The 11923-nt window shown below is 48.7% G+C and overlaps 1 protein-coding gene across 1 annotated transcript; it reads right to left on the reverse strand.

The window, feature by feature from the left end:
* Window positions 1-3164: 3164 nt before the first annotated feature.
* On the reverse strand, window positions 3165-6367 carry LOC127317425 (endoglucanase 16). The gene is made up of 4 exons (XM_051347986.2): window positions 5871-6367; window positions 5556-5768; window positions 4870-5070; window positions 3165-4366 (listed from the first exon to the last, which is right to left on the reverse strand). The coding sequence occupies exons 1-4, from the start codon at window positions 6114-6116 to the stop codon at window positions 3431-3433; spliced, it is 1596 nt and encodes a 531-aa protein (XP_051203946.1). The 5' UTR covers window positions 6117-6367; the 3' UTR covers window positions 3165-3430.
* Between the last annotated feature and the right edge of the window lie 5556 nt (window positions 6368-11923).

Genomic DNA, 11923 nt, shown 5'->3' on the forward strand with positions numbered 1-11923 from the left:
CTGGGTTAACCCTTAAACTTTTGACACGGCAAGTCTTTCTGAACCAAATCAATTGAAAGAGCAGAATTATCGAACTAATTCTTAGTGCAACTCGTGGGTTAACTCTTAACCTAGTCACACGGCCATGCTTTCCGAACCAAATCACTCGAAAGAGCCAAAGTATCTCTCTTCATCGTCATGCCCGCCTCCGAAGTGATGCGTGAGTAGTTCATCTCTGGACTACGGGTCCATAGCAGTAGCTAGATGGTTGTCTTCTCCTCCATATGCTTCATGTTTAGATCTTGTGAGCTGCCTATCATGATCAAGATCATCTTTATGTAATGCTACATGTTGTGTTTGCTGGGATCCGATGAATATTGGATACTATGGTTGAGTTGATTATATACTTGTTTATATGTTATTTGTGATCTTGCCTGCTCTTCGTTGCTAGTAGATGCTTTAGCCAAGTATGTCCTTGTGACTCCAAGAGGGAGTATTTATGCTCGATAGTGGGTTCATGCCTCTAGTAATCTGGGAGAGTGATAATAACTTCTAAGTTTGTAGATATGCTATTGCTACTAGGGAGAAAATAACAATGCTTTATCCAAGGTTAATTGTATTGGTTACTTTACACACTTTACTTAATGCAATAATCTATTGCTTGCAACTTAATACTGAAAGGGGTGCGGATGCTAAGCTGAAGGTGGATTATTAGTCATAGATGCAGTTGAATTACGGTCTATGAATCTTATTGTAATGCCCAAATGAATCTCATAGTAATCATATTATCATGTATGGTCTTTATTCTGTCAATTGCCCAGCTGTAATTTGTTTACCTAGCATGTTATTTATCTTTATGGAGAGACACCTCTAGTAAACTATGGACCCTGGTCCTTTTCTTTTACACTGATAAATCCATCTACTGCAAATACATGTTCTCTTTATTGCCAACTCCCACGGCAACTGCAAGCACTGTTCTCTTTATTTCACTGCAAAACAAACATCTCTTTCCACACTATACGTCTAATCCTTTATTTTCAGCAAAATCGGTAAGATTGACAACCTCACTATAAGTTGGGGCAAAGTATTTTGGTTGTGGTGTGTGCAGGTTCCACGTTGTTGCTGACACCGGTAGTGCGCCCTGCCAAAGTCAGCTAACAAGACCTTCAGAAATGATTTCTTTCTCCTACTGGTCGATTAAACCTTGGTTTCTTACTAAGGGAAAACTTGCTGGTGTGCTCATCATACCTTCCTCTTGAGGTTTCCCAACTGCGTGCTCTGCACAACATTACAGGACGGTGTGTGTCTAACATGATGTATTTTTTTGAACCATGCAGAATAACTGCATGTATATATTAAGAGGAAAAAAGAACGAAGAAGACCATAGTACAAGCGACCGTCTAGGGAAGAAGAACAATAGCATGATGTCTTAAGAAGGTAGACTATTGAGCAAACCCATTGGTTTAGGATTGGGAGTGCGGATCCGCACCAAGCGCATTTGTTGTCTCTGGTGGGTGACCGGAGCTAGGAATGTCGATGTCCATGGATATCATTATCTTCTTGAAGGCATTGTCGTGGTGGCATGATCCTCTCCTCCTTGTGCTCCTTCTCCTCCAGTGTGCATGGTCTGAGGACACATTTGATTTGGGTCTTCTAGATCAGATAATGATGAAATGATGACACTTAATGTCATTGGCCTGCTTGGACACTCAATGTCTTCGTAGCAGATACCGGCAGGGGGGCAGTGGATGACGGTGTGGTGGCATTGCGACTCATGTGACTACAATAGAATTGGTATGTAGAGACACTATTTTGGTCCAATATAGACACTTAAAATGCTCTTACGTAGTTATAGTTGCACTTTCCATATTGTCTCAAAACGGTCACTACTGGCAGTGTCTCTTCGTTCTAAGGACAATAGTAATAGTGTCTTTGTATTTTAGAAGACATAAAAGAGGCATTATATTGTGTCTCTAGAGTAAATAAATGTGAAGAGACCATGTGAAAACCAATCCTCGAACTCATGACCTTAATGATTAAGACGTATTCCATTTATCATCTCACCCTTTCACAAGTATATGTTGATACTTGGAACAAATTTTTAATTAGCATTGCCCACCATGATCCAAATATAGAACAAATGACTCTAGAGAACAAGCAAAATGCCTCAAACATTGCCTCTAGATAAAAAAAATACTATGAAGTATCTCACAGATTGCCGCTTGATAATTTATCCGTGACACTTTGGAGTGTCTCATAAGTGGTGTCTAGAATGAAAATTGTAATCCTTACAGAAATGTCTCAACTAACGGCCCTTACATTTGAGACTATTTCTTAACTGCCCAAAAAGTGTCACTACAAAATGCAAAGTGTCTCTATGTGATTTTTGAAGAGGCAAAGGAGGAAGTGTCTCTAGTAAAATGTCTCTATGAAAATTTTTCTTGTAGTGTGTCTTGGTGATGATGTTGTTGGTGGTGATCTTCGAAGTTGCTGGTTCGAGGAGTGATGCCTGTGACACTCAATGACCTCCTGTGGGTTGTCTTTCATGTTAGCGGCATGTGTGTTATTCATGTAGTTTTCAGATCACCAGTGATTCCCCATGTGATTTTGTTCCAATGATGACACTGGTGCTGCTCTAGCGGTTTTTAGCTGGTCAATTCCCTTCTAGTTAGTTATTTGAATCTAATGAGGCACATTGCCCCTTTTTTTTAGAAAAGCTGTAAAGTGGAAAACCGATGCACTCAGCTTTTTCCCTTAAGATTGGGATCCCGTGTAAATGAGAAGAGAAGAGCAGCTTTTATCCGCCACTCATTTTTTTTTGCTTCCTTGCCTGCCTCCACTCTTACTTAAGATAGATACTCCCTCCAATTAATATTAGTTGTCACTAATATGGATATATTTAGTACTAAAATATGTCAAAATACATGTATATTAGAGATAATTATTATGAATCGGAGAATAGTTAATTTGAAGCGAATCCTTTCGATGTTGAAATGATTTATATATGTTCCTTGCCAGAATATTAAATTGCCCGGATAATGCCTTTTTTGCCGCGTTGAAATGATTTGTGTTCCTTACCAGATGCTTAATCATTGCACGAGCTCCCTGGGATATGTGATGCATGATTAGAGAGGCTTAATGTTCTCTTACTGGAATATGTTAGCAATCATTCATCAGAACATATATTTGCGCAAAGAATACTAAACTGATATTATATTATTAGTAACTTTTTCCTCTTGTATTTACGTGGAGGGATTTTGCATTTGCTTGTCAAATGCGCCTCGATCTGCCCTTTATCTTTCTCGTATACAAATAATTTGCTGCGAAGAAGAGCCTTCGCATCTAGTAGTAGTAGAAAAGAATGAACAAAAGAATTGGAGGGGCAAAATTTTACAGATCCCCTGCGCGCACGTACTGCTACCTATAATTTACACTTCGCCGCCGCCGCACTTCAACTGCTTTCTCGCCGCGGCGACGTGGTCGGCAAGGAGCTTTGCTCCCGCGTGACCCGGTTGAGCATTGCGAACAGGCCGACCATGGGCGCGGTGTTGTAGGTGCAGGCCTCCGTCTGCATGTAGTTCTGCCTGTCGTCCCTGAACCTGTCGCGTCGGTCGGGTCCGCCGACGATGGCGCCGACGACGACGTTGGGGTTGGCGCTACGGCGGCCGAACCAGTCGTCGAAGCCCTGCGCGCAGCCGATGAACTCCTTGCGGTCCTTGTACGGCACGATGGATGCCGCGCGGTGGTGCACCCTCGCCGGGAACTTGGCGCCGTAGCCGACCAGGTAGCTGATCCCGCGCGGGTTGCTGCCCAGCACGTACTCCACCTGCGTCCTCGCGTGCGCGAACATCTCTTCGGCGCCCACGGGCGCCCCCGCCGCCGCGGCGCACGTCATGGAAGCGTCGGCGGCGGAGAGGTATCCGGAGTAGACGGAGAGGAGGAATGCGGCGCTGGTGACGTACTGCATGTTGTTCCACTGCCGTACGTAGAGCATCCCGCCGGGGCTGCGCTCCACGTTGTCCTCGTCGGCTGCGTTCTTCCCCATGTTTGCGCACATGTAGTGGTCCGCCTTGGCCCGGTAGAGCTCGAGCGTGGCCCGGTGGCGCTCGGAGTGCTCCCCGTTCAGGAGGAGGCGCGTGGCGAGGAGCTGCACGCCGGCGTACTTGACGTCCCAGCTGAACTCGGTGATGGCCCAGCCCGTGCCGCCGAACTCGTGCGCGTTGTCGACGACGTAGTCGAGGTAGGCGGCGCGTCCCGTGGCGCGGTGCAGCCAGAGCGCCGCCCAGAGGAGCTCGTCGTGGAAGCCGCTGACGGAGGCGTAGTAGCTCTTCACCTCCGCGATGCTGCTGTCGTACTTGCCCCTGTACTTGTCGGCGAACTCGAACAGCTGGAATACAAAAGAGACGGTGGTAGGTCAGTACTTGTCGACGTACTCCATGAACAGTTGAGCTCCATTAATAAAGCTTAGCAACCAACTAATATTCCCCTGATCATCGCTGCTAATCGCGCGCGTTGGTTTGTGCAGTCGATAACGTGAACTGACAGTATAATGTGGTGGTTACGTTAAGTAGCCTGTCGCATCACGGCGTACGGCGCTGACAGTATACTAATGCAAGCTGCTCTTCGGAGGGCCCACGTGTCGGCGACTGTAAACCGACACAAATTCACGGATTTTATTTGGCGTGTAGAAGATTTGCCAGCGACTTGATGACGTAATGTTGACAAGTTGCCACGTGGGGCACGGAGAGCAAGAAAGAACACGGTTCAAATGTGAACCGGCGTCTCCGGTTTGACTCCGGCTTTCCGCCACGCTAGCTGCAGGTTCTCCGAATCTACAGACCAGCTGTCCCGCTACATTTCCAGACTACTATTCTGAAGTCTGTGAATTACCTGCTGAGCGTGGTGGAGGAGCAGGTGGGCGTAGTGCGGGTTGGTCTCCCGGAAGGCCATGGATGCGGCGGCGAGGGCGGCGGCGGTCTCGCCGGCGACGTCGGAGCCCGGGTGTTCCCGGTCGACCTTGTACGCCTGCCGCGACGTGGTCATGTCCTCAGGCCGCTGCCAGCAGTAGTGGTCCGTGTCGCCGTCGCCAACCTGCAGGGTCATAACAATCAATAATCAGTCAGCTGCTTCACCACATTTGTAAAAGGCATCATCATGGGTTGCAGACATATGCATGCATGATTGTTCTAACTTGCTCCTAGCTAATCGTCCATGTGAAGTGAGGAGACAATCATGCATAGTATGCGCAGTTGCAGGTGGGAGGTTTGCGCGTTCTAGCTCGAATGAGCCGCCGCGCGCACCATGGCTTTGGCTTGTCCTCTAGCTCCACCTAACATATGTTGGCTTCCTTCCTCCCACCCAGCTCTCAAACAAAAAATTTAAAAATGTTCTTCTCTTTCCCTTTTGTTTCTTGTTTTGTTTTCTCCGCTCGCCAACCGCAACCAATGGCGATGCACGCATGTACTCTATGTTGGATCCTTGGTTGATTGAACTACTCTATGGGCTAGCAAAATGGCGGTGATTGCGAGAGCGATCCGGAATTGGGAATTGCTAAAAGTTTGTTGTTATTACAGTACCTCTGCCCATAGCTCGTCGGGCTGCGTGTGCGCCTTGATGAAGTAGTCGGTGCCCCACTTGATGGACTCGAGCGCGTGCGCGAGCTCGCCGGCGGCCGCCACGTCGCCGCCGTACTCAAGGAGGCTCCAGGACAGCATGGTGACGGTGAAGGCCATGGGGAGGCCGAACTTGACGTGGTCGCCGGCGTCGTAGTACCCGCCCACCAAATCCACCTAACGAAAACACGACAAGATCCATTTCTGTCAGCGCACGTCCTGCTGATCGGCCAAAAATTAAAGAAGATGGGGAACTCGGTAGGGAGGAGCGAGACGCACCCCTTGCTCGAGGCCGTCGGTGAGGCCGGAGTGGTCGCGCCAGGATACCCGCTGGCCGTGCGGCAGCCGCCCCGACCGCTGCGCCTCGAAGTAGAGCAGGCTCTTGCGCAGCGCCTCCTCGTAGTTGTGCGGCGCTGCCGAGGCGGAGGCGCCGGCAGCCTCCGACGCCAGGAAGAACGCTGACGCGGCGACCACGGCCACGGCAAGAACCCACGCCGTGGCGCCTCCTCTGCTCCTCATTGTCATCGATATCTCTCAGCAGCAGGCAGGCAGCAGCTATGTATATATATACTATTCGTCGAGGAACCTTGGAATGTATCGACCACCAGCTTCCCGCTTCGGCGAATTGATCGCCGGCGTCCGGCCGGAGCTTGATCGGTCGACCACGCACGCCGACAGATCGGGGCTTGACCCGGTTGTTCGAGGGAGCGGTCGTTGGACGATGATGGTGGAGAGAGAGCAAGGGGGAAAGTATGCGGAGCTAGCTGGGCGGGGTGGTGGGCTGTCGACTCTACGGGGGACTCGCATATATGTAGGGAGCTCCGTCGAGGAGGGGCGGCATACCGTGTTGAATGGGCCGGTGGGGCCCACCGGCCTGACCTGGGACTGGGAGGGTTGTTAGAGCATCCCCACTCGTTGGCGCTCCCCACGCCCAAATCCGGCGAAATTTTCGTCCGGATTGGATGAAGTTTTGGCGTGGGGAGCGCCGAAGTTCCAGCCGTCCCCCGGCAGGAAACCCCCAACCTCGACCATTTGACATATTTCAAACAAATTCAACATAAAATTTAACAAGTTCGGCAAACAAGAGGACGAAAATTGCTGAAACAAATTCGGCGATAACAGTACAATGTTTAACAAGTGCTGAAACAAATGAAGCACACAAATTTCACAATTTTTCAAACAAATTAAGACAGACTAGTTGGCGTCGGCGTTGGCGTTGCCTCGGAGCCTCCATATGTGCTCCACCAGATCATCTTGCGGCGGTGGTGCATTGTAGAGTCTCGAATCTCCTGGCGCATAGCAATGAAGGCGGCCCATGATGGAGGCACTTGGTGATTAGGCTGTGCAAGAGGACCCTCTCTCTCATATGGTGCTTCTTGCTCAGCCAGAGGAACCGGATGCTTTCGCTCATCTTCAATAATCATGTTGTGTAGGCACACATGCTAGTTCATCACCTCCCACATCTGATCTTTGGACCAAGTCATAGCGGGGAACCGGACGACAGCAAATCTCTGCTGTAGGACACCAAATGCTCGCTCGACGTCTTTTCGGCAAGCTTCTTGTTTCTTGACAAACTCGCAAAGTTTGGGGGTGCTAGGGTTGGAGATCGTCTTCACAAATGTTGCCCACTTTGGATAGATACCGTCTGCAAGGTAGTATCCTTTGTTGTAGTACCGACCATTGATCACATAGTCCACCGGGGAGCATGACCCTCAACAAGCTTGGAAAAGACCGGGAGCAGTTTAGGACGTTGATGTCATTGTTGGATCCAGGCATACCAAAGAAAGAGTGCCAAATCCAAAGATCATGGGTAGCCACCGCTTCAAGTATCACGGTGCAGCCTTTTTGTGACCCTTGTACATTCCCTCGCCACGCAAACGGACAGTTCTTCCATTGCCAATGCATGCGATCAATGCTTCCAAGCATCCCTGGAAAACCTCTAGCTTCATTTGTTGCAAGGATCCTCCGAGTGTCTTCGACAGTGGGTGATCTCAAGAAATAGTCCCCGAACACCGCTATGACGGCCCTGCAGAACCGGTAGAAACAATCAAGGGCGGTGGACTCCGCCATCCGAAGATAGTCATCTGCAGTATCACCGGGAGCTCCATACGCCAACATCCTCATAGCCACCGTGCACTTCTGCAGCGACGAAAATCCAACCAAACCAAGGTGCAATCCGCCTTGCATCTGAAGTAGGGATCAAAGTGGCGGATGGCATACACAATTTGCAGAAATAGCTTTCTGCTCATCCTGAAACGACGCCGGAAAACAGTCTCACCGTGCAATGGATTGTCGGCGAAGTAGTCGGCGTACAACATGCAGTAGCCCTCCATTCGCTGTCTCGGCTTGCACTTCCGGCGACCTCGTGCCGACCCACCACGCCGACGAGTTGCCAGTCCGGCGTACATGCTTGCCAAGCAACCAAGGATCATCATGTGCTCCTCGTCTTGGGCGGCTGCTGCCATCTCTTCTTGCATAAGCTCGACGAACATCTGCTCCTCCTCTTCGTCCGAGTCCATGGCCGGCGAGGCAAATGGACGAACACCTGACGGGCGTGGTCGAGGCAACCCGAGCCGCGAGCGACGACGAGCAAGCAGGCCGGAAAACAGGCCGGCGGAAGAGCAGCCAGATAGGCCGTCGTCCAAACACGGCGGAATATAGGCAGGTGGGGAAGGAGTGGCGGCGCAATCTGGGCAACAAGCCGGCGGGGTGGTGCCGGCGGCGAGAGAGATACGAGGGGTGGGGGAGAATTTGAGCGACGTGGCGGTGGGGTTCGTGCGTCGAGTCACCGACAGATCGGGCCCTTCCCCGCTTTTCACTCGTCCGGAGTCCCCGAGAGCTCCCCGGGGGGCCGGGGGGGGGCGTGGGATCGCCGGATGAATTTAGGCCCAAATCCGGACGAAAACGAGGAACCGGGGGCGCGACTGGGCCGAATTTCGCCGTCCGGATGGAAAAAACGCTCGCCGGGGGCCTCCTCGGGGGGACGAGTGGAGATGCTCTTAGGTGGACTTCGCGCTTCGGTTCCACCGGACCCATCATCAAGCATCATCATCGTGTCCATGCCATGGGGAATATAGAAAGCCAGGAGATGAAGGGAGATGTTGGACTTGTTTAGCTAGCTAGATGCGCGGGATTTGGTGAAATAATCTTGTTGGATGATGGATGGAAGGCCGGAGGGAGGAACAAGGGCTGCCCCCCTGGCTGATGAGTGAGAGGATTGACCCAACGAATAAACATGGGTTGCTTGGTCCGGTGAGAATTATTGTCAACCGGCTGGTGACAACAACCTGCCATATGCACACACTGGGTGCGGGTGGACTGTTTAGTTTCACCGAGAGCTCACAAACATGGGATACATAGAGTACAATTTTTTTTTTGTAAGGAATCTTGCTCGAAGGTACTTACACCGGAAAGAAAAGGGGGTAGATCTAGCTTATGTTAACCGGCTTGAGACATTATGTGAGGATAAGGAGTTTGGCGCTGCTAAATCTTAAAAAAACTATTGCAGATACAAGTCACGGTCTATTTTGCAGGTGTTTAAATCAACATTCAACCATTGAAGTTTGTTTGTGCGTTTGTTTCCTTTGGTTGTTTCCATGTTGCCGGCATGTAACGTTCGTGCTCAGCTTGTATGCGGCGGTGGCATATCTCTGTATCGACCGTTGTCCCTTCACCCTTCGAGCTTAGTACAAAACGGGTCGGGTACTCGAAAAAAACCATTAAAGTATGTTTGCGCGTTTGTTTTAGCAAAGTAGAGGAGTTTACGTTTAATCCATTCCGGGAGCTGCATGCATGAAGCAAAAAAATCCCAATTGTGTGCACATGAACCCTTTTTTGAGACCTAATGAGAAGCCGGTCATAAATTCAGAGGGCAGTGATTCTCCCCTTGGTCGAATATGTTACATGTGAAGAATATTTATACTTGTGGTAGGAGGATGCAGGTTGGAAATGGAACACTGGCAAACTTCTGGTGTGATGCATGGTATGGACATTGTCCTCTGAAAGATAGTTCCCTTGACCTGTATAATATTTGGAATTAACAGATGATTACTGTTGGTGGGCTGCTGGATTGGGGTGGAGATTTACCTTTAGAAGATAGTTATCCCCTGATTTACTGGAGCAAATGAATGTTCGGATTTGTCCGCTGGTTCAGATCAACTTGACTAAAGAGAAAACTATTTTTTCTTTAGAAATGGACGAAGGATGGAGTTCTTTTCTGGTCAAGTCAGATTACAATCATCTCTGCATAAATGGTTTAGATAGACCCTTCATGTACCTCTGGAAAGGTAAGATCCCACTCAAAATCAAGATATGGTTATAGCTCATCTGGCACAATGCCATTGTCACGAAAGATAATTTACTGAAGTGCAACTTGACAAGCACTCCTCTCCGTCAATTCTATTTTGGCAATAAGTCAATCCTTCACCTCTTTTTTGAGTGTGGGCTGTGTGCGAAATATGTTTGGAGCAATGTGGGTTTGGCCATTGGGGCTTCAACTCGACCGGGTAGTTGTTCTCAGTTTTCTGGTGGTTTCCACAATTTCTTCTTACCAGCAAAAACATCCATGTTTGACTATCCATCGGGCAATTGGAAATTAAGAAATAGGCTATGATTTGAGCAGAAGATAATCAAATATCATGTTGAATTAATCAGTCTTTATGTTGTTTTTATGAACTACTGGGTAGGTCTCCATAACCCTATTGCTGCAGAGGCCATTCGTGCTGGCGCGGACAATCTTCTTCAGCTTGCAACACGCGTGAATGATATGGGAAGGAATACTTGAACTGATGGTGGCGGTGCCTCTACTCGCCAAAAATTGAACCAAATGCAACCGTTGACGATGATAGGATGAAAACTGACGAAAATGCCTAATTTGCACTTGTTTGATCCCTGGTGTACTAAAAGTTTCGTGGAAAACTTGTAATTCCTTTCCAGCCTAAGAACTCTAGTGCTAGGCGGCACCTTTTTTCCCTTTCCTTTTGCACTTCCTATGAATGATGGGTGTTGCCGTGTTTGTGTTTCGTTATCATGATGGTGATGAAATTCGGTCCTTTTGGATCACTTGGAAAAAAAATCAAGGTTTTAACAAATAAATAGGGATCTTATATAGACAATGGTTAAAACATGTACCTAAGAGTTTCGTTAAGAAATTATGCGCTCATTTTCGTGAGATATAAAATGAGCATTTGTTTGGCGAGAAACTATGTGGTGAGTGTATATGTGTGGTATGTGGTGTGTGTATTCACAATGATTTTTTGCTTGCAGTAAAAGATCTAAACATGTTGAACCATATATATAGACAAGCTCTATCAATTGCGAACTATCAACTTTATTTTCTAGAACCGTTTTCTTCTTAGGTGTGACTATCTGTTAGTTAAAAATGTTATCAACTCATGTTGCAACTTAAGAGTAGCACGGATCACGAGACAAATCTACCGGTTCAGATAATTTTACCTTAGTTGCATCTCCTGTTACAACTGGAAAAATCGAACATTATAGACTAAGCACGAAGTAAGCAAAAAATCAAACAGTTGAGACTATATTTGCAAGCAAAACAACTTTATTGCACATTAACTTACAACTCATTTGCACTAATCACAATGCAATCAAACGGTGGGTGACTTGACTAATCATGAACTAAGCAAATCACTTTGTTATTATGTCGAACAGTAGAGACAATGTTTACACGAAATGCCATGATGAGAGCGGACGCGCGCATCACCGTCGCCGCGCGCGAACCCCGCGTGGAATTCACTGTACAATCCCATCCATGCATCCATCCGGACCGGAATGCGAATGCACCGGACGCCGCGCCCCGCGCACCAGATCGAGTTCGTCGTTGCCCCTCGGGACCATTTGGAAAACCGAGCACCTCCTCCGGTGCTTGCTCAACGAACGCACGAAGACGAAAGGTCCACATGGTCGCTTGATCTATCGGGTGCCACCGTTTGGCTACGGCGACGGCGACGGCGCTCCGGCCATCCTCCGCGCGCTTCGTCGACGGATTCGCGGCCGTGCGCAGCGTACTAACCCGATCGACGTTGGTATTTCCAACAGTAATCTAATACGATGCAGTCGGTAGGCGGGCGGGTAGGGCCGCGTGCACGTACGATACGCCGGGATTGCGACGGTTCGCACCAAACCCCATGCATGCAATCCTTTTGCTGAAGCTTCTTGCCTGATTCCCTTGCGCTGTCGCTGCTGCTCGGTTAGTTAGCTGCTAGTACTACTACCTGCTAGTTGATCCTCGGCCGATTTTGCATCAAACTCTAACTCGATCGGAACCCATAAGTTGTACGACCAACACACGTTTCGAACCGTTTTGCATGGAC

This window comes from Lolium perenne, chromosome 7, assembly GCF_019359855.2.
Source record: "Lolium perenne isolate Kyuss_39 chromosome 7, Kyuss_2.0, whole genome shotgun sequence".
In the NCBI taxonomy this organism is placed as follows: Eukaryota; Viridiplantae; Streptophyta; class Magnoliopsida; order Poales; family Poaceae; genus Lolium; species Lolium perenne.

Coding starts and splice junctions, on each gene's coding strand:
- LOC127317425 (XM_051347986.2), bottom strand. CDS start 6,116: ATGACAATGAGGAGCAGAGGAGGCGCCACGGCGTGGGTTCTTGCCGTG. Junction 5,071..5,555: donor CCGACGAGCTATGGGCAGAG/GTACTGTAATAA, acceptor ATGACCCTGCAG/GTTGGCGACGGCGACACGGA. Junction 4,367..4,869: donor TCCTCCACCACGCTCAGCAG/GTAATTCACAGA, acceptor TTTGTATTCCAG/CTGTTCGAGTTCGCCGACAA.